At 43.6% G+C, this 25055-nt stretch overlaps 5 protein-coding genes and 1 non-coding gene across 9 annotated transcripts; 3 read left to right on the plus strand and 3 right to left on the minus strand.

The window, feature by feature from the left end:
* Window positions 1-4930: 4930 nt before the first annotated feature.
* Window positions 4931-9232, plus strand: LOC133906104 (NAC domain-containing protein 21/22-like). The gene is made up of 3 exons (XM_062347889.1): window positions 4931-5331; window positions 7444-7721; window positions 8534-9232. The coding sequence occupies exons 1-3, from the start codon at window positions 5142-5144 to the stop codon at window positions 9014-9016; spliced, it is 951 nt and encodes a 316-aa protein (XP_062203873.1). The 5' UTR covers window positions 4931-5141; the 3' UTR covers window positions 9017-9232.
* A 1102-nt stretch (window positions 9233-10334) lies between these two features.
* Window positions 10335-12067, minus strand: LOC133906107 (CASP-like protein 1B1). The gene is made up of 3 exons (XM_062347890.1): window positions 11748-12067; window positions 11533-11644; window positions 10335-10968 (listed from the first exon to the last, which is right to left on the minus strand). The coding sequence occupies exons 1-3, from the start codon at window positions 11999-12001 to the stop codon at window positions 10735-10737; spliced, it is 600 nt and encodes a 199-aa protein (XP_062203874.1). The 5' UTR covers window positions 12002-12067; the 3' UTR covers window positions 10335-10734.
* Window positions 12068-12477: 410 nt separating this feature from the next.
* Window positions 12478-12564, plus strand: TRNAM-CAU (transfer RNA methionine (anticodon CAU)). The gene is given in 2 exon segments: window positions 12478-12515; window positions 12529-12564. It is a non-coding gene; the product is annotated as a tRNA-Met (tRNA).
* A 739-nt stretch (window positions 12565-13303) lies between these two features.
* LOC133906218 (protein LOL2-like) lies at window positions 13304-17272 on the minus strand. Its single transcript, XM_062348043.1, has 7 exons — window positions 17005-17272; window positions 16494-16607; window positions 14802-14915; window positions 14193-14302; window positions 14017-14094; window positions 13849-13920; window positions 13304-13734 (listed from the first exon to the last, which is right to left on the minus strand). The coding sequence occupies exons 2-7, from the start codon at window positions 16603-16605 to the stop codon at window positions 13690-13692; spliced, it is 531 nt and encodes a 176-aa protein (XP_062204027.1). The 5' UTR covers window positions 16606-16607; window positions 17005-17272; the 3' UTR covers window positions 13304-13689.
* A 109-nt stretch (window positions 17273-17381) lies between these two features.
* LOC133906215 (septin and tuftelin-interacting protein 1 homolog 1-like) lies at window positions 17382-20391 on the plus strand. The gene has a single exon (XM_062348038.1). It carries the CDS (start codon window positions 17637-17639, stop codon window positions 20157-20159), a length of 2523 nt encoding a protein of 840 aa, XP_062204022.1. The 5' UTR covers window positions 17382-17636; the 3' UTR covers window positions 20160-20391.
* Window positions 20392-20741: 350 nt separating this feature from the next.
* On the minus strand, window positions 20742-24254 carry LOC133906216 (cold-responsive protein kinase 1-like). Of its 4 annotated transcripts, none has more exons than XM_062348040.1 (7): window positions 24046-24254; window positions 23741-23871; window positions 23537-23673; window positions 23226-23436; window positions 22907-23144; window positions 22673-22823; window positions 20742-21292 (listed from the first exon to the last, which is right to left on the minus strand). In XM_062348040.1, the coding sequence occupies exons 2-7, from the start codon at window positions 23805-23807 to the stop codon at window positions 20936-20938; spliced, it is 1161 nt and encodes a 386-aa protein (XP_062204024.1). In that variant the 5' UTR covers window positions 23808-23871; window positions 24046-24254; the 3' UTR covers window positions 20742-20935. The 4 variants fall into 4 exon arrangements, with proteins under 4 accessions (XP_062204024.1, XP_062204023.1, XP_062204026.1 ...); XM_062348039.1 differs by having other exon boundaries at window positions 23741-23838; window positions 24046-24253; XM_062348042.1 differs by having other exon boundaries at window positions 23537-23652; window positions 24046-24249.
* Between the last annotated feature and the right edge of the window lie 801 nt (window positions 24255-25055).

The raw sequence follows: 25055 nt of genomic DNA on the forward strand, positions 1-25055 counted from the left end.
TGATCTTGAAGGTGGGAGAGCTATGTAATATTCCCACTTGTTTTGTCATTTGTTTTTCTTTTGCAGAATTTGTCCAGGCCCACGGCCTGGGAGCGACCGTGCCTGTACTTCGATGATGGATCCTTTACTTATATATATATATATGTATTCGGTACTCTCGGGAGTATGAACTCCCACGTACGTGTCTCATTACGTAGGGAATATCTTATGTGATAAATAGTATTTATATGAAGTATGTGAGTATATAAGATCATCTAAGTGGTATGTATATTTTTTTTATTGATTTGTACATATTTTTTTAGTATATTATATTTTATATACAAATATGAAGATATTATCAAAATCTATTAAAATTGATGAACTTCTTTTTAATTTTTTTATGTAATTCACATTGGAATATCTTAGAATGAGTATATAAATATACTTATAGTGATAAAGAAGTATATTCAGTTTATTTATGTGGTATATCATAGTAGGGAGTATGTACTTCTAAGAGTACAGACTAGTTTCCTATATATATACACACGGATAAAACAAACAACACTAAGAACAAACATTAAATAAAGCCAACACAAACACTAAGGCTAGCTATATCACGATTTTAAAAAGATTTAGGTACAAGGACCACCAAAATCGGAGCCGTGACGCGAGAACAACAACTAAACAAATTTTTATATAGCTGAAAAAGGTGAAAACTATTTTTCTGGAGTTAATCCTAATTTACTTGAATTTTAAAAGGCCTAAAACATTTATTTCCATTTTTCTAAGATTATTTTACAACATAAACTAATTAAACAATTTTAGAGAATTTATTTACATTTTTAGGAATTAAAACTAATTTATAGGCATTAAAACAGATTAAAAACATATATTTTACTAAATGAAACCTATTTAAAACATTATTAAAATAATTATAGATTTTCTAAAACTATTTTCCAAATTAAAACATTTATTCTAGCTTTATTTGCATTATTTTAACACTAAAAACTAATTAAATAATTAAAATAGACTTTAAAAATATTAAAAACATTTATTTAATCTATTATCGAATTTATCGAATTTTTTTCCTAAGGAAAAACCTAATTTCGAATTTATCTATTTCACAAATTATTTTTTAACAGAAAAACTCTGATTATTACGTAATCGATGAGGTCACCCTGCAGACTCGACGCTGATTGGGCAAGACCGTGCTGACTGAGCGGCCACATCTGACAACTACACCGAGGGGTAATAATCGCGCGCATACATAGCCGATCCGACAACAGGGGTTGGATCTACCTCAACTCCGGCTCGGGATGACTCGACAGCGAGTCAGGCATGACAGAGAAGAGACGGGGAGGGCGCTGGGATGATCGGATGTCAACAGTGAGCGACGAAAGAGACACGGGGGCTACGACAACCTTGTTTGCGAACTTGAACGACGTCAGGGAAGCCCGAAGAAGCCCGGCGACGGCGGCTTCTACGATGATGGTTCGACGACGTCTAAAGCTTGGTGTGGAGGCTAAAACGTGACGAGGGTTTGAGGTTTGGGTGCGGTGGGGTAAAAGGGCGCTTGACCGAGGAGATGGGGTGGCTTAAATAGACGGGAGAGGGGGAGCTCATGCCGGCTAGGGTTAAAGGCGACGGCGGCGGGAGAGAGAATTCACTACGGTTTCCCCGCGTCTCGCCCCAAATATTCGCGTATTGATGTTCCTCTTCAATCAGGTGTTGCCGGTTACCATCCCTAGCTCCAATCGATGAATCAATGCTTTCATTGTCCACGGGGTCGACGGAATTCAAATCGGGCGCCGGCAAAATTGGAAGGGGAGTAGGAAGAGGCGCTGGCAAGTGGGGTCCTTGGGTCAGAGAGAGAGAGAGATCAGATAAATGGAGTGGGAAAAAAAATCAGGCTGGTATAGCGATGAGGCCGTAGGTCAATTCATATGCCGTAAGTCAATTCACATGAGAGGTAATGATACACAACCTTTGATTTGCAAGACTTTTTTTTTTTACATCAGCCTCTTTGGCAGTTATCATTGGAGACTTTTTGACGGGATGCGATGCCAGGGATCGAACGTGGTGGGCTTGACTCACGCCTGGAGCTTTGCCACCGGAGACCATACCCGTTCGCTGACCTGCAAGACCTGGAAGCTCACCCTCTTCTTGCGCTGGACATGGTGGTGTGATGGCGGCCAGCCGATAGCGCATGGTGACATCTTCAGGATCTTTTTTACCTGGAATATGCGGCGAAAGACTGTTCTTCGGCTGAGCTCCTGGCGCGAGCTGATTGATCGGTGTTGGTTAAAAGTGACTGGAACTGGGGATGTTAGGCCGTGTGGCGGGGAGGGGGGAGGTATGTGGATGAGCTTTCTGCTGTTGCTGTCATGCCCATTTCCAGGTCTCTTTCACTTGGGGTAGAGCAGCAAGGCACAAATTCCCCATTATAATTATGAGGTCTTGCAAGAACAGTTTCTATTTCCTTCCTGGTTCGGATAGATATGTGGAACAGCATCTCTGCATTCGTGTGATGCAATCTTATCGCCGCCTTTTTTTACAGGAAATACGTACAGAAATGGATTATCACTGACTTTCTATGCTTGACTTCTCCAAAGTCCATTGAAGAGCTTTTCAGAAGAACCATGCCTTCAGTTGTTGGTTGGCTTATGATCATATACTGGACACTGGACAGGCAGGGGAATCTGGTGCTGGAAGCACTTTTCTCCTTGAGATCGATCAAATCGATTCGTTGGTTGGTGGCGCCTTGTCGATTCGGACGTACGACATGGTCATGAGAAGAGAGCATTTCAGCTGAAAGTCGAGCTGCTTGCTGCCTATGGGGCTTCAGAGTGAAGTGTGTCTCTCTCCATCTGCGCCGTCCGTCCCGGCTTTTCGACGGGCCTGATTACTTTGTCGCGAGGCGTGGCGTGGCGTGCCGGTGGGGAGGAGGGATGGATGGAGGGGAAGCTGCTCGGTTGCTCATGAGATGCGGCTGCGCAACGGCCGCTGCCGCGGCGACGGATGGCAGCGGGAGGCGCGTGGTCCGCGTGACGGCTGCGCGTGCCCTCCTCCGCGCGCGTAACCGAACGCCGAACGGCACCCCGCCCGACCCAGCTGTGTCGACAGGAGCAGTGGCAGTCTCAGAAGATGGTGGCGCTGGCGGTGGTGGTCAGCTTCGGCTTCCTGCCGCTGCTCGTCACGAGGATGACGCCCACTTCTCTTCTCGGAGGGGAGGCGGAGAGCCGTCTAGACATACAGTTATTTCGTCTGTCAATTTATCTCATATGATATATATTTATTTATTGATTTTTTTTATATATTATACAATTTTTTTTACCTATCTTATCAGTGGATCTCAAAAATAGATAAATTATCTTGATAGTCTATATATACACAAGAGCTAGTGGAATTTCTCCTTTTTATCTTTAATTGTTCTCACTGTGCCACCACTTGTCGCGGAAACTAAATGAAACGAATATAATTGTTACCACTTATTTGGAGGGTAGGAACTATGCTACAGTTGTGTAGAAAATAGTTGAGTTGAATTCCCATGGGATTCGAGGAAGAATTTCTACGATGGGTCGGGTCAGTGATGGCTGAGAAAAATTTCCAATCTCGAGGTGCTAAGGTTTTTCTTGGCTATCCCGTGCCCATGCACTTTCAACGTCCTTAGCTGCCCGGATACCATCTCGATCGCAGTCTCGAGCTTGATCTTGTCTGCTTACCCAGTTTGGCCTCTTCTCTGCTGGATTAACTCCAAAGTCATATTTGGACTTGGTTCTTCGCAGGTGTGAACAAAACCCGGTCCTGATCAGCAGCTTTAACACGAGCTAGGTGAAGAAGAAGAATGATGTTGCCAAAACTCATGAAGTCATGCCTGGGATTGGATGATGACAGGAAATGGGGGCAGCAGCAGCAGTTGTAGCAGCTACTAATATTGTAATGCGCTAATTGGGGTTATCTTATCATTAACAAAATGAAACATGTTAACTAGTTTTTTTTCTTTAAAGTACCGAAAGAAAGAAACTACTAGTACTAATATTACCCTTCAATTGAGTGGTTAAAAAAGGATATTCTCCATGAATTTATCCTTTTGTCGTTTAGGTCTTTAGGACAAGCCCTCAAGTAATACCCATTTGTTTATTCCGGGTGCAATATTTCACAATATTTGTCCGACACCAAGCCCTCAGGTGATATTTACTACGATGGCTTTACAAAGATGGTATATATAGCGATATTTATTATTTGATTAAAAACGCAAAAATCTTGTTTCTATTATGTGCTCCGATTTAGGTTGCATACAACTAGAGCTTAAAATGAAAGTCAAGGTTTTCTTGTACTTGCACCTAATAAGGCTAGAAGAAACCACGTTACCCTCTTATAGCCACAGGATTGACTAATATTTTTTTCGTGTTCCTTCAAAAGTATTTAGCATTATTTGGTTGTATTTGGTTGACAAGTCGTGCACTTGGTTGTACATCATGGTGGATAGCAACGGCCTTTTCAGTTCCATTACAAGATGGCCTTTTCCCCTTTTTTCTTGTTATGTTTTATTAAGGGCATGAACGGATAATGCTATGTGCTTATGGCTAGGTGTTTAAGAAAAGATAGTGTTAAATACCTACATAAAATTTGTAATTTTTAATAAAACAAAAACTACATGTGCTTAAACATGATTAATTATATCTTATTAGCACTAATATAAGTAATGATACTTAAGTAAGCATTTTCCCTCTATCTAAGCACCACATGTGCTAGTGCAGTTAAGAAAAAAACCTATTTTTTTTCTTCATAAGCACATCTTCTAAGTATTCTAGTATTGTACATGCTCTAACATATTAATTTTTAGGGATTTATTTTTTCTTACTGGCATATATGGAGAGTTCTGCACATATTCTTGCATCTACTGATCTCTTTGTGCTGACCTGCAAGTGCCGCCCTTATTTGAGGAAAGAAAAGGCAAAATGGAAATGAAGGGGAAAGGAAAAGGAGAGACGAGCACCTTGAGGTAGACCCACCACCTTATAAACCCCTCTTCTCAATTGCTACATGACACAAGCACAAGGAGATCTTGGTTTGTTTCTCTCTTGATCCTCTTCTCATCTCCCCTTCTTCCATCTCTCTCCTGTTCCCGGCCTCTCTCATCTCGCAGCAGCAGGAGAGAGATGTCGATGAGCAGCTTCTTGAGCATGGTGGAGGCGGAGCTGCCACCGGGGTTCCGGTTCCACCCGAGGGACGACGAGCTCATCTGCGATTACCTTGCTCCCAAGGTCAGCAGCAAGGTTGGCTTCTCCGGCCGCCGGCCGCCCATGGTCGACGTTGATCTCAACAAGGTCGAGCCATGGGATCTCCCCGGTGAGTCCGTCCATCATATCTCCCCTAAGTTTGTTTCCTTTTGTCTCCTCGATTGTAGCTTCTAACTAATGGCCCTGACTTTGCACCACGTCCATGCAAGGAGAGATAGATAGATAGATAGATGAAACGATCTTGATCCTTTCTTCTCGTCGTAGCTAATCCTGCAGGTTTTCTCCTACATTTTGATCACTTTTTCTGATGTCTTTTGATTTTCCATTTCTATTTGGGATCCTTTGGTTGCTTCAGCTAGCGTCAAGAAACACCACAAGTCCCCAATGCGTTGTGCCCGCAATCCCGCATCTTCTCTTTCCATTTGCACCAAGGACAATTATATATATATGCCCTTACTGCATATTATCCTCTCTTTAATTCTTCTGCCTTTTTAGTATCTCTTATACTTCAAATTCGCTTTGAATACGAACTTATTGATAGATGTCGCCTACAATCACTAGTTGATAATTTGAAGTTTAACAAAGGAAACAATTAAGTAGTTATACAAAATTGGGATCAAATGATCGATTTATTTTTTTTCTCGCATTTTTTTAGTACCTTGATGTGGCAGTCTAAAATCAACGTCACTATCAGGGTAAGCATACTTGATAGAAGAGTATAATAACAAGTGAAGTCTTTTCCAAAAATGAAAGTACATATAGATCTATTTAAGTGCACTAAAGTACGAACAATCGTAGCAATTTCAACTAAAGAAGAATTAAAACACGTCGTGTAATTGACAGGAAATACAGAGTAATTTACCTTCACCCCTGGGCCTATTTTTACGTACGAGTTAAATATGCACCCATGTTATGTAAAATTGCGAGGAACTCATGAAAATACGTCTTTGTTAGTAAGAAAAGCATGCGCCGAAAAGAAATCAAATGGAGAGATGTGATGAATACCCCTGATGACCTCCCATGATGGATAGTATAAAATGATCTCACTTATCATACTTTGACATTTTTTTCCCTTCCATATAATGGGAAATATTCCGTTTGTTACATACTCGATCTGTGGGCCAATTTTTAACGTCTGATAGTTGGACCTTCACTCCAACCTCTTTTAGTTTCTGTCCAAAAATACGTACTTCCTTTGAGGTTGAAAAAATAACTGATTTGAAGGTTTCGTATTCATTCCAATTCCACAATCTAGATGCACATATAATTGTAATATGTGCTAGTTCATGTGATTAGCATTTGATCTTATGGAATTTGACATAATATGACATACTCAATACTTTCTTCTTAAAATGTCGTTACTGGCTTTTCATTGTCTTAATTACAGATATGCATGGCTAATAATCGACTAGTGCTTCTTAAATTTTATATATTACCAGAAATATAGTATTCCCTTTGTAGTTTAAGATAGGTCTAAAGTTTGATTGCACTAATTCTAAAGTTATCATAAAGGTAAAACATGGAGATAATTGGCTGCAAACTGCAAATCACATCTTACGCATGAGATCTCAGATTCTGAGCACACGCTTCGTATGGACCGACACGTGTCTTTTCATTTCTTTTCTCTTTTTGTTTTTTTTATGAACGGTTGCATCACTGCTAGGTCCAAGCTCATGCTATAACAAATTAGCAAGGCAGTCCCCATACTACATCTACTAGTGGCTCCAAAGCTCAGCATCCAGTAACAAACCCCTTTGTATTCATGGAGTACGTGATTGTGACCACAGGGAGAGATGCAATCAACTCGCATGTACAATCACAGTTCAACAGGGCAAAAAATGATGACATTGTGAAAAAAAGTGTGAAAAGAATCTAGAGATGAAATTGACCCTCCAAATGCACGATTTATCGAAAGATGACCACACACAAGAGAAGGAAAACTAGTCTATATTTCCGAGAATACATATTTCTCGTTCAATCCATAGTTGATATTATTATAACTGAAATATACACTATTTTTTAAGATGTATATACTACTTTCTAAAATATATATACTATTTTTAAGATGTATATACTTTTTTCTAAACACCCATTAGAGAATAAGTAAGAAGTATATATACTCAGAAATATATACATGTAAGTGCAGACTAGTTTTCCCCTCTATTACCACCTGTTTCTAATAAAATATTTGATCCATGGTGTTTCTTTACATGGCGGCCAGCGGCGGCGTCGGTGGGGCCTAGGGAGTGGTACTTCTTCAGCCTCAAGGACCGCAAGTACGCGACGGGGCAACGCACGAACCGCGCGACGGCGTCCGGTTACTGGAAGGCCACCGGCAAGGACCGGGCGGTGGCGCGGCGAGGAGCGCTGGTGGGGATGAGGAAGACGCTGGTGTTCTACCAGGGGAGAGCACCCAAAGGAAGGAAGACGGAGTGGGTGATGCATGAGTACAGGGTGGAGGCTGCCCATGACCAATCCTCCAATCTCTCCTCCTCCAAGGTAAATTGCTCATCGTAGCCACCTCACCTAGCTCATGTATGAAACAGTCAGATTATGCCACACCTTACTGCAATTGTGGGATTAAAGGTTACTGTCAGGACTTTGGTAAAAGTACATATGACATGAGCATTTCTACTCGTCGCTTTTCGTCCTTTATTTACGTCCAGCCAGTGACAGTTCTTCATTTATTTATTGGTTGCTAATTACAATTACATTTTAATATTTCTTGGCAATAATATATATGTGCACCGGTTCACTGGTCCACTCGTTTGTTCACATTTGTCATGTTAGATCAATATGTTGACCTAATAAATGTAGGCTTGCAGTAGACATCGATCTTATAGGGCTAATTTTCGTTTAAATAATAATAGAAAATAATTTATCTTGGCATACAGATATTTGTTTATGAAATGATGGCATGAACAAAGTACCAAATCGTTTTCATAAATAGTTTTAGTTCATTTATTATTAAGCTAGTGAACTCTCTGAAAATGCATAAAGTTGCAACTAGCTACAAATTTCATCATTGATCACCTTTGACCAAATTAACAAAGTAGAAGAAAAGAGTAAATATCTAGCTCAAAAAAAATGCATGATTTTACACTTAGGCTTGAATCATGGTTGTACCATTAAAGAGTCTTCACCAGATCAGTGAAGCTGCCAGAGCAAGTACATCCACCACAATTTTCAAGATTCCCCTAAAAAACAATGATCAAGATTGCGATCAGAGCTAGTAAAGCTACAACTTGCAACCATCAATCAACGAACTAATCGATGCTTTCATTGACCCTGCATCCATGGGTCACCAACAGGAGGAAGATTGGGTCCTGTGCAGAGTCATCTGCAAGAATAAATCAGCAGGAGGAGGTGCAACCTCCAAACCAGCAAGAAGCCTCACCAACAATGGCCATGACATTGCAACAACCACCACCTCGCCACCACTGCCACCTCTCATGGACACCACCCTAGCACAGCTCCAGGTCTCCATGAACACCGCCAGCGGCGCCTGCGCCGGCGCCGGAGCAATCGAGCAGGTGCCCTGCTTCTCCAGCTTCAACAATATTGCCAGCAACAGTGCTCAGCCATGCTACCTGCCCATGGCCACAGGCAGCAATGGCATGAGCTACCTGGACCATGGCCTGCCTGAACTGGGCAGCTGCTTTGATCCTCTGAACTCTGACAAGAAGCTGCTCAAGGCAGTGCTGAGCCAATTTGGAGGTGAGGTGATGCCAAGTCTGTCTCCTGAAATGGCTGCTGCTGCTGCTGCGAGCTCCACTTGGATGAATCACTTCTAGGGAAATTAAATCTATTCAGGCACCATAAGTGAATGGTGATTGCATATGAAATATATATACTTATTGTGTGGTACAATATTTAAGTGTGAGTAGTAGAGCATGCAACATTTTTCCATATGGCACGAGAAAATTAGGAGTACAAGTCTGTGATGATTGTTGAAGTGTGTATATTCAGAAGTACAGATTTGAGTGATCAAGAGCATTTCAGATTGAGTAGTTTGCTGTGTCTGCATATCCTGTGCTATCTATTCTTCTATATAGATAGGTTGCTACCTCCTCCATACACCGATATGTTGTTCATTTACTTTAGAAAAGAACAAATCACATTCTCGTCCTCTCTCTTTTTTAGAACATACAAGGATTGACCGCTTTGGTGTACTTTGTGCAATTGGTTCTACAAATGAGTCTACATTCATAGTAACAGCAATGGAGCTTGTACAATAATTCAGAATGCACAAGTTGCCATCCGGACGTAGTACCGATTTGTATTCAGTCATGCTATTTATTCAGAAAAGTACGCATGGCAGTCGCATCCAAGCATCTCTTGTTTACATCATCTTTCTTTTCTGCTGTACTATTGCAATGATAAGCAAAAAACTTTCAGCAGTAAGTTGAGAGGCCGTCTTTTCAGTGCACTATTTCTGAATTCTGATATGCTGCCGGCCAACTGCATGAGTGATCACTGACCACCTGTGTGCTTCATCGCACCTTTCAGAAAGAGCCAAAGAGGACTTGATCCGATTGCTCTTTTTTCCTTGTACCTTGTGTCATCAATAATAGTACCGGAATGCATATACGTACAAGTCTTGTACACCCCTCTTAATCACCTTGTAATGATTTGGAAGAGTACATGGCTGAAAAGAAAGAGTAAGATGTATTTGCATCAAGGTGACAACCGCTATATACTGAAATAGTCCAGTCATCTCTGGTCTTTTCACGCACTATTTGTTATTTTTTCAGGTAACCCACAATTAGTTATCCAGATGTAAGGTTGCGCTCTAGATTCGCTTGCATACAAGATGATACCATATCACATTTTTTTGTCCATGTCAGTCCAACACATGATCATATCTAGACTGTGATTGAACATATTGTTAGGTTTATTTCTTGAGCCACAGGTTAATTGAATTCTTAATCTGTGGAGATTCCTGAAAGGAACACATGGCCGACTTCCGACGTATATAGGAGTCCTTCCATGCATTCATGTGTTCCTTCTCTGATAAATCTAAAAAATTTCTCATTTAGTGCATAAGTCCCTGGTAATGGATGGATCATCATTCCAAGCTACTCCAAACAACCATACTGTTCAGATTTCCGATGCAGAACTATAGGCACAGTTTCAGTATTCAGATAACAAAACAAATTCTGAGTACAATAAGCACAGATTTCCTGAAGAAAGCAAACTAGCATCTATACAATACTACCAGTTACAACTTACAACCACAGAGTAGTAGAATTTTAATAGCGCGATGACTTAATTTATCAAAGATCTATAACCAATTGCAGTTATGTGCTTGTGCACTATTGGTTTACCCATTTCAGGCCAAGCAGGATGAAACAGTTTGACACCAAATTTGGCAGTACTCCATGCTGTGATCCAGTTCCACATGCCTACCAGAGAGACTCACAGTTGTGTTGCCTTAACCAGAGTGAGATCCAAGTACAGAAACAGTGCAGTGTAGTGAAACTACTCATGAGCTGTCTGAGAAATGGACTACTCATTGGCCCGCCATATTGGGCTGGGGAGCGTTGGCTGCAGCTGACAGTAAGTTCAGGGCCAGCATGAGGGCGACGCCGATGAACGATGACACGAGCGCGATGCCTCCACGGTTGCAGAAAGAACCAAATCTGTCGCATATCGGGTTCCACCGCGCGTGCAAGTTGCCGTTCTTGCCTAGCTCGGCCATCGAGGCTGCTGTGGCAGCACCGGTAGCCAACAGAGCCATGATCACCTGGGCCAGTGACAACAGAGGAAAAAATGTTGCGTATTCATATGAATTGATATTGGTTTGAAGTTTGTCAGATTTGCTACAGTACATTTCTGTATAAGTATAGTAACAAAGGTTTCAGTCAAACAACTGGTTGTGGACAGTTGCAATAGATTCTTAATTAATCTGAACTTTGTCCTTTTATAGTAGCACAGTGGCACCATCAGAAGGATCCAAAGTTCAGTAACTTCAGTTCTCTGATCAGATATAGCTGGATTTTGTAGCGTGGCGGCTCACATTTTCCGCCAGCAATGATCTCTAAGAAGAATGCACATGCATGTATTGACTCCCTCAGACCGGATTGATCGTCGATGATCTTGAGTCTTATTCAGAGGACTATTTCAAAGCTCACTTATTATGAAATGAAATAAGTTTTTTTATTTAAGTGAAGTATGTCCTTTCGAAAAAACATTTAAGTGAAGTATGGGTAGTGTTAGTGTTAATACATTTATCTTAGACAAGATTTCAATGGCATGCGTTTGTGAAATATGACATGATTTAACTGAGATAGAGGAAACAAGAAATCACCATGTCAAGCATATGCACAACCAAACTCGCCGTCCTTCGCCGCAGAAGGCGCCTCATGACCAAAACCACCATGTTATACACACCGGCAATGGCATTGGCTATGACAAAGTACCTGCAGATCAAAATCACCCGAACCATTTCGTTACCGCGCCGAAACATCAATAACGCAGAAGGAAAAAGAAATGCATGCCAAGCCTGAACTTCTGAAGGCTTACACAAACGCAGGCGTGTCTCTGAACTTTGCAGTGAAGGTCTGCGTGAGCGGCCTGGTGCCCACGATGGCAACCACCGCGGTGTAGGACTGGGTGTTCAGCGCCATGACTGCGGCCGCCACCGCCGTGGTCAGGGCCGCAGCTGCGCGCAGCACGATCGGCTGCAGTGTGATGAGCCTGTCCCTGAGCTGCAGGAGCGTGCAGGCTGAGGTTGCAGCCGGCGCAGAGGGCTTCTTGTTGCCATGCTCAAGATCCATGGAGTGAGTGGTCTTCTTGTTCTTGCAGTGAGAATCGAAGCATCTGTGGTGAGATTATATGGTTAGCTGGTAATTTACGTAAAAAAAAAATGGTAGCTGGTAATGGTGGTGGCCATGGTGCATGTTATTGGGTAATCAGTTTCTGCAAGTTTGGGTCACTTATGCGATTCGTTCTTCTTTGAAGAAGTTTTGGTTTTGGATTACTCATCTCTGTTTCATGTGTATCCAGGTCATTATTCAAGAAGGGTAGTGTTTTGGATAAGTTGGGAGGACCTGAGGAGAAAGGAAGTGTCAGAGAAGAAATGTTTCAGGTTTACGTAAGTGGTTTGACGGAGTACGAGAGAAGAAATACTATGAGAGAGAAAATGTGGTAAACGGACACGAAATTCATCGGTAGATGCAACTACCAAGAAAAGCATGTGCTTGCTGAATTGCAGATTAATTTGTTATAAACTTCTCGGAAAGAGGAGCACCAAGGGGTGGTGGCGCAGTTGGCTAGCGCGTAGGTCTCATAGCTAAAGCGAGTGATCCTGAGGTCGAGAGTTCGAGCCTCTCTCACCCCAATTTTTTCTTTCTTGTATTTTTTTTATAAATCTACGATATATCATCGAAACGGCTTAATTTTTAATATACTATTTTATTGTAAGGATGATATATAAAATCTGGATCCAATATCGATGACAAAACAATAATATATAAGGAACATGATAAATTATTCAGTGAAAAATCATAAAATCTCTCCCTTTTTTACCTCAAGAACACTGGAAGAAAGATGATTCATCAGGTTTGTGTTCATTTCTTTTCTTTTTCGGACAACATCATGTTCATTTATGACACTATTTTTCAGTGGATCTCTCAAACCTTTTCCTTTTCAGTTCCATTTCCCTGTCCACTAAATTTTTCCATTGCCTCTTTTGCGACCTATCCTTGTATTCAGGATCTTCAGTTGTTACCGGGGAAAGGATAAAAATAATTTTTTTTAGGTTGTTAACGCTTGTTTTTTTAGGAAGACACTCTGGTTTATGAAAAAAATATACATTTCAGCACTTCCACTTCTTTTTTAAAATAACAGAATTGGCAATTTTGGGACCATGACATAATTTCTCGTCAACTGTACTTCCAGCAATTCTGCAGTAGCATGTAAAGAATTTAAATATCTAAAAGTATAGTACGTACAAGCACAGTCCATAGTCCATATTCGTACGAGCCGCGTGCAAATAAATTTCACATTTGAGATCGAAATACTGGCTTCAATGAATTAGACATAGAGCATGAGTCCAAATCCTGAAGGCAGCAATACCGTTTACCAGATCAACTCTCATCCACATCCAGATTAATAAAACACACTGTATTTCAAGAGCCATTTGCAATGTATTTCGTTGTTGTTATTCACTGAGAAGGCAGCAAGAGCCCACGGGAGAGGATTTGATTACACATTGAAGTCTAACAGAGCCCATATTATACATACAAAAGAATCAAGGGTAATAAGCTACAGTTTCTTAGTTAGTATCCACACCCGCACTTTTTTCGTTCTGGCGTGATCGCAGAGGCAAAGGCGCGCTGTGCCTGTATGCTCTTCGGGGGTCCTTCGTCAAGGGATCGATCACCAAACGGCAGTATAATACAAGGTATTTCCAACTTTTTTCAGATATTAAACATAAAACAAAGCTGCACTGGGTGATGGTACATTACTTTTTCCCGCCAGTTGTAACCCCAACTACAACGTTGCTCACCTGTGTAAAAGTGAAAATGATCTAAGCACGCAATGGCAAATTTAACTTCATTCGGCAATGGAAATAGTGTGCAGGCAGATGGACAAGTCAGAGCAAACTGCATAATAAGCTTACCAGTTTTCCCTTTTCATCTACTGTCATTGGATTTTCAACGACAACAGTTACATTCTGTGATTGACTGGTCGGCTGCCCAAGATGAAAGAAAAGGAAGGTAAGTAACTAGAAGAGATAAATCACCTTAACCTTGTATGAATTTTCACAGAACTCATCAAATAAACGTACAGCGGAAGTTGAAGGGATGTTATATGAATTTCCACTTGGTGCAGGTAGCGTAGGTGGCAAAGGTCTTAGAGTAGATACCTGAGGTTAAGAACAACGATATGTTGAAATGAATTGGGCGTCATTAGGCACTTAGACCATTTGCAGCACAAAGAGACCCAGAAAAGAAATTAACATACCCAAACATTTGTGATAAAGTTGCAGACGGCACATTTGACAGACGATGCTCCGTATGGATACATTAACACTGTTTGGCACTGGCCACAGTTCACATGAGCTACATTACTCACTGCACAATGGATAGATAAAATACATGAAGATATAGATCACACATGATATACACTATACAACATGTGCGCACACATAAAGGAAACTCCAATTATGAAGGAGGCACGCACACACAGAGGGGTATAACATTTTAGAGAGTAATCAGCTTATTGTTCTTGTATTTCCACGATTGGATTTCTTCGACGAGTATTGTGAGTACCTGCATTAGTTCTAGCTGCTGCCTGGTGGCAAGGAGATGTGTCCAAAGTTCAATCTACTGGCAAACCAGCCTAAGAGAACTTCAACATGCAATAAACTTCTCCTGATTTAACCACACACATAAGGGAAGATAGATTCCTAACACACCACAGCATTAATTATGGTTCTTCTAGACCTTTATGCCTAACTAACCCTTTCTGCCTTTATAGAACATGCATCCTACTCATACATCGTAGCATGTCCATGAATCGAATTCAAAATCTTAAGGATCTGTAAAAATAATTATACACATACATCAATACCTGGTCTCACAAGATTGACTGTGTCACAACATGAGCATCTAACAGTTGTTGCGTTGCGAGTATACATCAATAAAGTTTGGCAGCCACCACAAATAAGTTGAGCCATCTCCATTCCTGCACAAGAAATTTACCAGCTCATTCATAAGCGTGTCAACTTGATGTATGAAGCACTTGCCACTATGAAAAAATTCAAAGATCAGATTGGTATGCAGTTACAAGGCTAGGGATGATTAGAAGATAGCAGAAGGTCTCATTCTAATTACACGAGCAATCCCATTCAATCAATGTCAATCAACAGCACAAGAAATACTAAAAGCAGCACTTTTAGTAAATAGAATGAGAACTTTGGCTACATGGTGGTAGAAAAATAGAACCATACATGGAAGCATACAACTTCCCAGAGCAATGAAGAGGTGTCAAACATGGCAAAGGAGAATGTCACGGAACAGGCAAAAAGTAGATATAATTGTGTGAATGTAGATAATGTTGTGCTTCTCCTCGAACTTTCTACTGAAACACTTGCTGCTCCTCCTAGAACTTTCTACAGAGATGTTTGCATCACCGTGATTCAAAGCACAGGACATTCGTGTTTTTGTGGCTACATCTGACATTTTCTTACTTTTCTCCAAAGCACAATTTAATTTTGTTTACCCCATCACAAGGGATGTTGAATGACAACAAATCAGAGGGACAGAGTTCATCATGAGGGCATGAAAAGTGAACCCCCAAAAACAATCAAATGTATGCTAGCACAAAGGCCAAGTAGCTATTAGCCTGCGAATGAGCAGCAGACAGCCCACAATCAGAATAGATTTTTGTTGATAAAAGATAAATAACAAAGCAGCCTGTGAAGCGGATCTTGTTCAGTAGGGAAGGGGCCAAAGAGTATATTCCTTTTGTGCAGTACGTTATGAAACAGAAGACAATTTGGTGATAAATAGATCTGGAATAACAGTGAGACCATTGAAACAGCGACATCTAAAATACACAGATTCTACTAGCACTGCACTATTATACTGAATGATGGACATGAACTTCATATGATGCAGCAAAATCTGATATGCATCGAGCAACAAATATTCTGTAAAGGGAACCGTGAGCAAGAGAGTGGCAAATTGCAGTGATCACACATAATTAGCCATTAGGTTGGGGCCAAATATATGCAGGGCTGAGCTCATCCCTCTACCACTGGTCATTCAAAGCATCATACCAGCATCCTACCCTAAACCATAGACCATACGTCATACCACTACCTGCACACACTCAACACGTAACAGATAGCTTAGATAAATGTATTTAACGAATGCTCAACCACCTCCAATCATCCGAACCCCGTGAACTTCTCATACATCTCTAAATTTAGCGTTTCCCTTGGAAGCAGAATAACATAGTACAGCATTTCCCATGCAAGACCAGCTTCCAATAAGAATCTCGTCCTATCCAACACTCCAGACCCCTTCCTTCCACCCCTTTCATTGTGCCATCTTCAGGGATTTGCATCACCTGTGTCCCGACACTAGATTTTGCAGCATCAGGTTTCTAGCGGTGCTTGAAAATCCCATGTATCTATATCATCGTCAACAAGACTCTAAATCCCAACATACAGATTCCACCCCTTTTTCTTCCTGAGCCAATGTGTGCGCCTTTGATGGTCAATTATGCTACTGAGAAACCAAAGCTCAGACGCGTTACCTGGAGGCGACACGCTGGTGACCACGTGGCATATCGCGCAGCACACGCTGGGGGCACCTCTCGGGTAGAGTAGAAGGCTCCTGCACCCATGGCACACGATCTGGCTCTGCATGCCTGCAACCAAAGCCGCACAGAATTGAGCGCATGTGTATACACAATCAAACCAATCCTGTCACTGTTCCATCCCAATCCAACAACTCAATCCTATCCTATTATTGTTCTATCATATCAAATGGCTAGCAAACAGCATATGCCATCCCGTCCCACATCAACGAGACAGCGAGTATTAGCGTCAGAATGAGCTAATATCGTCCAAATTAGCACCGGCAAGCACAGGGAGCTTGGAGCCATCACGAAAAGCTCCGATTTTTCCAATTCCGATTCCCGCACACGGCATCCAGTCCCACACCGGTTGCTCCAGGACAGCAACGCGATTAGATCTTGCTTCAAAACGAAATCCCTGCCCCAAGACAAAAACATGGGGGGAAAAGGCGCCGGATTTACTGATTACCTCAAGAACCGCGGGAGGAGGAGGAGGCAAGAAACCCCTCCAAGAATCAACAGGAGGAGAGAAAAAAAAAAAGAACTGCTGGAGAGGCACCAGCAGCGGCGGCGAGGAGGAGGCGCCACCGATCTAGGACGTGCCCCTCGAGACAGTTCTTGCAGGGAGGAAAATGGTAAGCGCGGTGGGGCGGTTAATCAATGGGTCAGGTCAGGTCAACACGGCCGACGAGAGGTTGGGCCGTTGGGGACGACCGGCGGAGGAGAAAGCGTAGGCCGCACTCATTTCCGTTTCCCTGTGGAGGACACGTATAGTTATACGCCGTTTTCAGGGCGAGAGGCGGAATCGATGGAGCGGCCGAGTAGGCGTGAAGCGGGTGCGGGCGGCGGAGGAAGCGTACGCCGCACTTCTTTACGTCTCCATGCAGAGGACACGTATAGGTAATTTACGTTTTCACCAGCGAGAGGCGGAATCTATCGAGCGGCCGAGGAGGCTTGAAGCGAGTGCGGACGGCTGAGATCTCGCCCGTCGGACCGCGTCGTTCGTCTTCGCGATTCTTCTTCGTCCTCCCAGATTTCAAAAAAAAAAAGAGGAACCAGAGGCGAAACCCTAACCCTAGCGGGGCCGAGCGGAGAGCCGCCATGGAGGAGGACGCGGAGGGGATGGACCGGTTCGACATGGACGGGGATTTCGAGGGTGGGAGGTTCGGCCGCGATGGGGAGTTCTACTACAAGGCCCGCCGGGAGCGCGCGCCGCAGACCCGGGACGACGCCATCTACGGGGTGTTCGCAGAGGGCGACTCCGACTACGATTCCGATGACGACGAAGGGTCCCGCCGCCGCGGCCGTCGAAAGCGCCGCAGGGACGGCGCCGAACCGGACCTCACCAAGCCCGTCCAGTTCGTCTCCACCGGCAAGTTCATGCCCACCCAGGAGCCCGAGCCCGAGCAGAGGCCGGGACTCGGGAGCGCGTCTTCCGCCAAGGAGGAGGAGGCGGAGGAAGAGGAGCAGGACGAGGAGGAGGACACCGAGATGCTGCCGTCGATGTTCGGGAAGATCAAGGAGGGCGCCCGCGCGAGGCGGGAGGAGAAGGAGCGGGAGCGCGTCGCCGCCGAGCGCCGCCGCCAGGTAGCAGGGGTGGGGGCGGGGGCGCCGGCAGCGGCCCCGGGGAGCCTGCAGGCCAACTCCAAGGTGGCCAAGATGATGGAGATGATGGGGTACAAGAAGGGCATGGGCCTCGGCAAGAACGAGCAGGGGATGGTCACGCCGCTGCAGAGCACCTTGCGCCCTAAGAACGCCGGCCTTGGCAGTGTCGAGGGTTTTAAGGAGCCCAAGCCCATGGTGGCTAAGGAGAACCTGCCGGCCCCACCACCTCCACCGGCGTCTGCCAAGAAAGAGCAGCGGCCATGGTCAAAGAAGGCCAGCGCGAGGAAAGCTCCGGTCTTGACGAAGAATGAGCTGCTGGCCATGCGTGCCGAGCAGGAGCAGGACAAGCAGCCTGTGGTTGTGCAGAAGGTGATTGACATGCGAGGGCCGCAGGCGCGTGTGCTGACAGACTTGAAGGGGCTCAATATTGAACAGGAGATGGAGGCTAATGACGTACCGATGCCAGAGCTGCAGTACAACGTGCGGCTGCTTGTTGATGAGGCTAAGGCTGATATTGTGAGGTTGGACGGGCAGCTACGGCGGGAGCAGGAGAAGGTGGCTAGCTTGGTGCGGGAGAAGGAGAAAGTGTCGAAGCAGGAGACGTTGCAGAAACGCCAGCTGCAGGTGATGGAGAGGATTGCAGAGACACTAGACCAGGTCCGCATGGATGAGACAGCTGGCATGCTCACTCTGGATGGGTTGCTTCAGACATTCCAGGGCTTGAAGGTGCGCTTTGAGGAGGAGTTCAAGATGTGTAGCATTGCATGGATTGCTTGCCGATTTGCGCATCCACTGCTAATCCGGGTCTTCCAGGGGTGGCAGCCTCTGCAGGATCCGAAGTTTGGGTTGGATGTCATGAAAAAGTGGAAGCACTTGCTGCAGGGGGACCAACCCTATGACTTCTCCGATGGGGCTGCATCAATGGGGCCATATGTGCAGCTTGTTAGTGAGGTCATCCTTCCAGCTGTGAGGATATCCGGAACCAATTCATGGGAGGCAAGGGTTCCAGAACCAATGCTCTGCTTTCTTGAGTTATGGGATAAGGAGCAGTTGCTGCCTCCTATTGTGCTTCAATCAATACTAGAGCATGTGATCATGCCAAAGCTCTCAGCTGCCGTGGATTCTTGGGACCCACGCAGGGAGAATGTACCAATACATGTGTGGGTACACCCATGGTTGCCGATGCTAAGGGAAAGGATAGAGACCTTGTGCCATTCTATTCGGTACAAGCTGAGCAGTGTACTCCACGTATGGCAAGCACATGATTCATCAGCTTATGCTGTGTTGTCTCCATGGAAGGATGTGTTTGATTCTGCGAGCTGGGAAGACCTGATTGTGCGTTATATCATTCCTAAACTGAGATTGGCACTGCAAGAGTTCCAGATCAACCCAGCAAACCAGAAGCTGGATCAGTTCAACTGGGTGATGATGTGGGCATCTGCAATACCAGTACACCATATGGTTCACATATTGGAAATTGATTTGTTCAGCAAGTGGCAGCAGGTCCTATACCATTGGTTGTGCTCACCAAATCCTGATTTCAATGAGATAATGAACTGGTATAAGGGCTGGAAGGGCCTTTTTCCACCTGAGTTGCTCGCCAATGAGCGCATACGGATGCTTCTAACCGCTGGTCTTGACATGATGAACCAAGCTGCGGAAGGACTAGAGGTGGTGCAGCCTGGGGCTAGGGAGAATGTGGGCTACTTGAGAGCAACTGAGAAGCGGCAGTTTGATGCAGCACAGCAAGCTTACCATGCTGTGCCAGGGGCAGCCATGGCAGATTTGAGTTTCAAGGAGTCTATCCAGGCATATGCAATGGAGCAAGGTCTGCTGTTTATGCCTAGAGTTGGTAAGTTCTACAATGGCATGCCGGTGTATGAGTTTGGCACTGTAAGTGTTTGCATAGACTCTGTGAAGCGACTACTGTATGCACAACTTCAAGAGGGAATTGAGAGATGGAGTGCTGTAACTCTTACTCAGTTGATGGAAATGAATCGGATGGGGAGACCACGCTAGTAGATCACCTAGGCTTGGAGTTTTATGGCATTTTGATACTTTATATTTTCTTTCCTGTTGTGTAAAACTATTCAGAGATGTCAATTCATGAGCTTTTTTTTTAACAATCACTGTTTAGGAAAAGTGGGTTTGATGATGTATATCTGAACGGGTTGGACAGCTGCTGTGCGTCTCAGTACGTTGCTTATATTTAAGCTGATGCCATCAATACGATTTCCGGTGCTCTTCTAAATTTCTGCACTGCAGCACTGTTGTTATTGCTGAAGAACTAAGGCAATTGCGACTTGTAATTGTACTATGAAAAATTCTGGGAAATGGGTAGATAATTGAACATAGGTGCTACTGCTCCCTGAAATTCTTGGTTGATTGTAATTTCTGGATTTTGCTTCTTCACCAAGATGTGTAAAAGTTGATCTTCCGTTTGCATGTTTACAGCATGGCCAGCTTTTCACTAATTGTTTGTTATAGGCTTTAACCTCATTGGCTCATTGTGCTGATGCTGATATGGAGATTTGACAATGGCAGATTTAGCTCATGTCTACGACACCGTTATGAGCTTCTGAATCTTTTTGAGCTGAGTCCTTTGAATTAATATCTGATTTGCAACTGAAACTTGTATACTCAAGAACCTCTATTGTCGGTAATCAAACTAGGATGTCATATATATAAACTGACATTCTTACAATGTACTAACTGGCAAACTGAAAACACTATCCTTCCAATTTACAGCTGATTTTTTTCTCAGGCATCTTTTCCTTCAGATTGCAGACTTTCCATCAGGGGCTCTTCTCTACCACAGTGCTACCAGCTAATGCAAGTGTGGACACCAGTGAGTTGCTCTCTGCAGCAGGAGACATAAATGGAGATAAACTTAACTGAACCGCCTCTACTGTCCGGATTTTCAGGTCCATAACATCTGTGATCAGGCCCGGCCTCATGATCCTGTCACTGAGGGCGCACTCACCTTTCAGCATCTTGGCGACCGTCGACATGGAGGGCCTGATCTTCGAGGTATCCTGGGTGCACAGGAGCCCTATTTTCAGCAACCGATGTGCTTCCTCGTTGTCAAAATCGCGCTTCAAGGTCCTGTCAATGATGCTGTCAAGATCAGTGGACTCGTAGAGCGTCCACACCTGGCAGAACAAGAAGAAATCTCTGAATTCAGTCTGGTAACCATGGCAGGAAGTTAATACTTCAGGCATTTCAAGGTATTAAGAATCCATCCATTTACTCTTTTCTTACAGAAGTAATGAATCTATGTTAAATCACTGATTTTGGGTGGATCAGCTGTAGATAGAAGAATTGAACCAAAATCAACGGATAAGTACGCAAGAACCAAAATCAGCTCTAGAAGTTAATCTCTCACAAAATCACTCATTTCCGAATAAATCAGCTGTATTCACAAGAATCGGACCTAAATGTAAAAAAATAGGTACACAAGAACAAATTTCTGAAATAGTTCCAGAACCAGTTGGCCCTTATAAGGCCAGTCAACTGACCGCTTCCAACTGTAACAAGTAGGGCTGAATAACAGCCAGCTCGGCTCATCTGGATAACTAAGCTAGTTCGGCTCGGCTCGTTAACATAACGAGTAGAAAAGCCAGCTCAGTTCGGCTCATTTGGCTCGCAAGCATCTCGTTATTAGGATAAAAAGAATATAAACATCTATGAAAAAATGCATCGATAAAATCATACAACAATAGCAATGACATCTACAAACATAATACTTCTTTCCATGGTTCAATCAGAGATATAATTGTTGTAAGCTAAATCTTTTTTAAATATTTTCAAACCCATATGCAGCATAACAACAAGCAAATTCACCTATATATGTTATGCTACTGGAACAAAACATTCCTCCATAAACATATATGAAACAACATTTTCCCACACATTTGTTTAGCAAAGACTAAAGGCACGATCAATGGAAGAAGACAAAAGATAAAAGCTACATCGTAACGAAGAGCTGACCAATAGAAAGCCATGTAGGCTGGCGAGGAGCCTTTCCATTGAAGATGAAGATGATCAATGAGCAAACTGATGACCACAGTGAAAGGAAGTGATATGATGCAGACGATGGTCCTAGCTCATTTGGCTCGCGAGCAGCTCACGAGCTGGCTCGAGCCACCTCGTTATCTAAACAAGTTAAAACTCTGGCTCTGCTCGCTAGATTTTAGAACGAGCCGAGCCGAGCTAGACACGGGCTGAGCTAGCTCGCGAGCTTCGAGCTTTTCGTCTAGCCCTAGTGCTTGTCTAGTATGTGATTACCTAGACTGATAAATTATGTGAACAGTAAAGAATATGCCTGGCCTGATTCCTGATGGTCTGATGGGGAGAATCTGAATATTAGCAATTTAGCATGGCTGTACTACAGTATTTTTTACATAAAAGAATGGTTTTCCCTGTAGTTGTCTAAACTTGCTAGAGAATCAGACACTAGTCAGCGATAAATCATATGCAAATAAACTATAATAGAGTATCAAGCACAAACTATTATTGGGATTGTTTTTTACCTTTTCTAGGAGGTACTGGTCTTCAAGAGGCAATCTGGGGTCAGTGTGACATCTGCCACTGATAATCTCCAGCAGCAGAACTCCAAAGCTGTAGACGTCGGCCTTCTTTGTCAGCTGGCCTCGGATCGCGTACTCCGGTGCCAGATATCCTCTGATCAAAATTACATGTCAACTATTTTTTACAATATGAAATTAAGAAGAACATGAACATCTACAAGAAGTGCCACTGCTTACAGTGTTCCTGCAACCCTGGTGCTGATATGTGTCATGCTGCCGGGGAAGAGCTTTGCCAACCCGAAGTCTGCTATCTTGGGGCTCAGGTTGCTGTCAAGTAGAATGTTGCTCGCCTTGATGTCCCGGTGGACAATCGGTGGCCGGACTTCCTCATGAAGGTAAGCGAGCCCATCGGCGACGCCGATGCAGATCTTCACTCGTGTCTTCCAGTCAAATACGATGCCACTGTGGGCATTGCCTGAAGAAACATCAGAGATTCAGAGCTCCAGGTGAAGAAATGGCATCACATCCCCACTGAAAACCTCGGTTCAGGCATTACCAAAGAGCGTCTGTGCTAGGCTGTTATTCTCTAGGTAATTGTACACCAGCATCTTCTGTCCTCCATCGACACTACAGCCGTGTAATTTCACAAGGTTGTGATGGGTTATGTTGGATATGACACTCAGCTCGTTCAAGAACTCCTTCGTTCCTTGCCTCGACTGCGAGGAGAGCACCTTGATAGCAACTTTCTCTCCGTTTTGCAGCTTTCCCTGCGGAATTCATATCAGGGCATGAGTGTTTCAATGGCTGATCCGGATGTTACAATGATGGAAGTGCATAGCTTTCGAAGAAATTGGCAACTCAACCTACCATGTAGACGCAGCCAAAAGAACCCTGCCCAAGTATGTTTCTCGGGCTAAAATTTCTTGTGGCTTTTCTCATCTCCTTGGATGAGTAGATTTTCACGTTCCCGGCAATTGGGATGTCTGCGAACAGAATCGGATGGACTACAATAAGGTTCGGAGATGTTCAAGAAGAACATGACTTGATGAAAACAAAAAATACGAAGTTTACCTTGGCCGTGCTGCACAATTTGGCTCCTGGAATTCTTCTTCCTCCGGAACACCGGAAAGCAAGCCATTGCTGCTGTTTGGAGCTTCTCTTCTTCAGGTCTTCAGATATGCAAAAAAGATTATGGTTACTACCTGAGAAGAAAAGTCAACAGGTTTTGGTTAATTGGTGCTTTGGTGGTTTCGTAATACAGTTGCCTCAATGAATTACAACCTTCAGCAATTCCCACGACAAAAAATACATAGCTAGACAGAGGATCGAACTGATTCGGCAAACGAGAGAAACGAAACCGAGGAACAAAATATCACCTGCAGAATAATTGATCAGTGGAAGGCTTCACTGTGATGGGCTGAAGTCGGCAGGAAGAGCCAAGAACATCCTACACCCAGCAAGGAAGTCGTGGATAGAAGTAAGAGATGTTTAGCGAAAAGGAGGAGATGTTTCTGCAAGACTGCAATGGTAGAAGGAGAAGACCCGTATGGATTTGCCCTTAAATATATGTCAGCCACCAGGCAAGGTCCCACTGGGACTGACCAGGCTTGTTCTCTTCTGACCCTGGAGAGTTCAATTTTCTTGCAACTTGACGAGTACAGTACAGGTCCTTCAAAAAATAAAAACACGCGGAGCATGAGAAGACTTGTGCTCAGCTCACACCAGGAACCATAAAATAAACCAGGGTCAAGAATTTACTTCATTTTTCCTCTCAGAAGAAGCCAAGATGATAGAGAAGTTGAAGCTGTTTTTGTAAGGTGCCAAGTGTGGATGCTCTGGGGCTGTTGGCTCTGGCTGTGAAGGTGTAGTGTTTCTGTTCACATCTTAAGATGACGCTTGGTGCTCAAATCCTGTTCACATCTTAATGATGGATCGATCGATGGATTGAACGTGTTACCAAGTAGAGTCATACACAATGTTTAGGTTGCTCAAAGACCATATAAACTGATCGTTGTAAATAGAAAAAGATTTGGTCTTGAAAATTCTTTATTATCATTTTTTAAGGAAAACAGTGGGGGAGGCCCCCACTGCGGTAATTATATTAAAATATAAGGAAAGAAAGATACAGGGAACTGTACAAAGAGAGAGAAGGGAAAAGAGAGGCTATACAAGCGAAGAAGACCAAGGCAAAATTAAATCTCTGAGGGACCTATTCATTCTATGTGTCTGAAGCTGGACTGCATCTATGACATTTCTTTTCCATCCAGGGAAAGAAGGACTAGCCCTATTGAAAATCTTTGCATTTCGTTGTTTTCAGATTTCCCAGGCAGAGATAGAGAAGGCTTCCATGAAGAAAGCCTGCTGGAAATTTGTCCTGGCTTCTTGA

The sequence above is a fragment of the Phragmites australis genome, chromosome 23 (genome assembly GCF_958298935.1).
Source record: "Phragmites australis chromosome 23, lpPhrAust1.1, whole genome shotgun sequence".
NCBI classification, from domain to species: Eukaryota; Viridiplantae; Streptophyta; class Magnoliopsida; order Poales; family Poaceae; genus Phragmites; species Phragmites australis.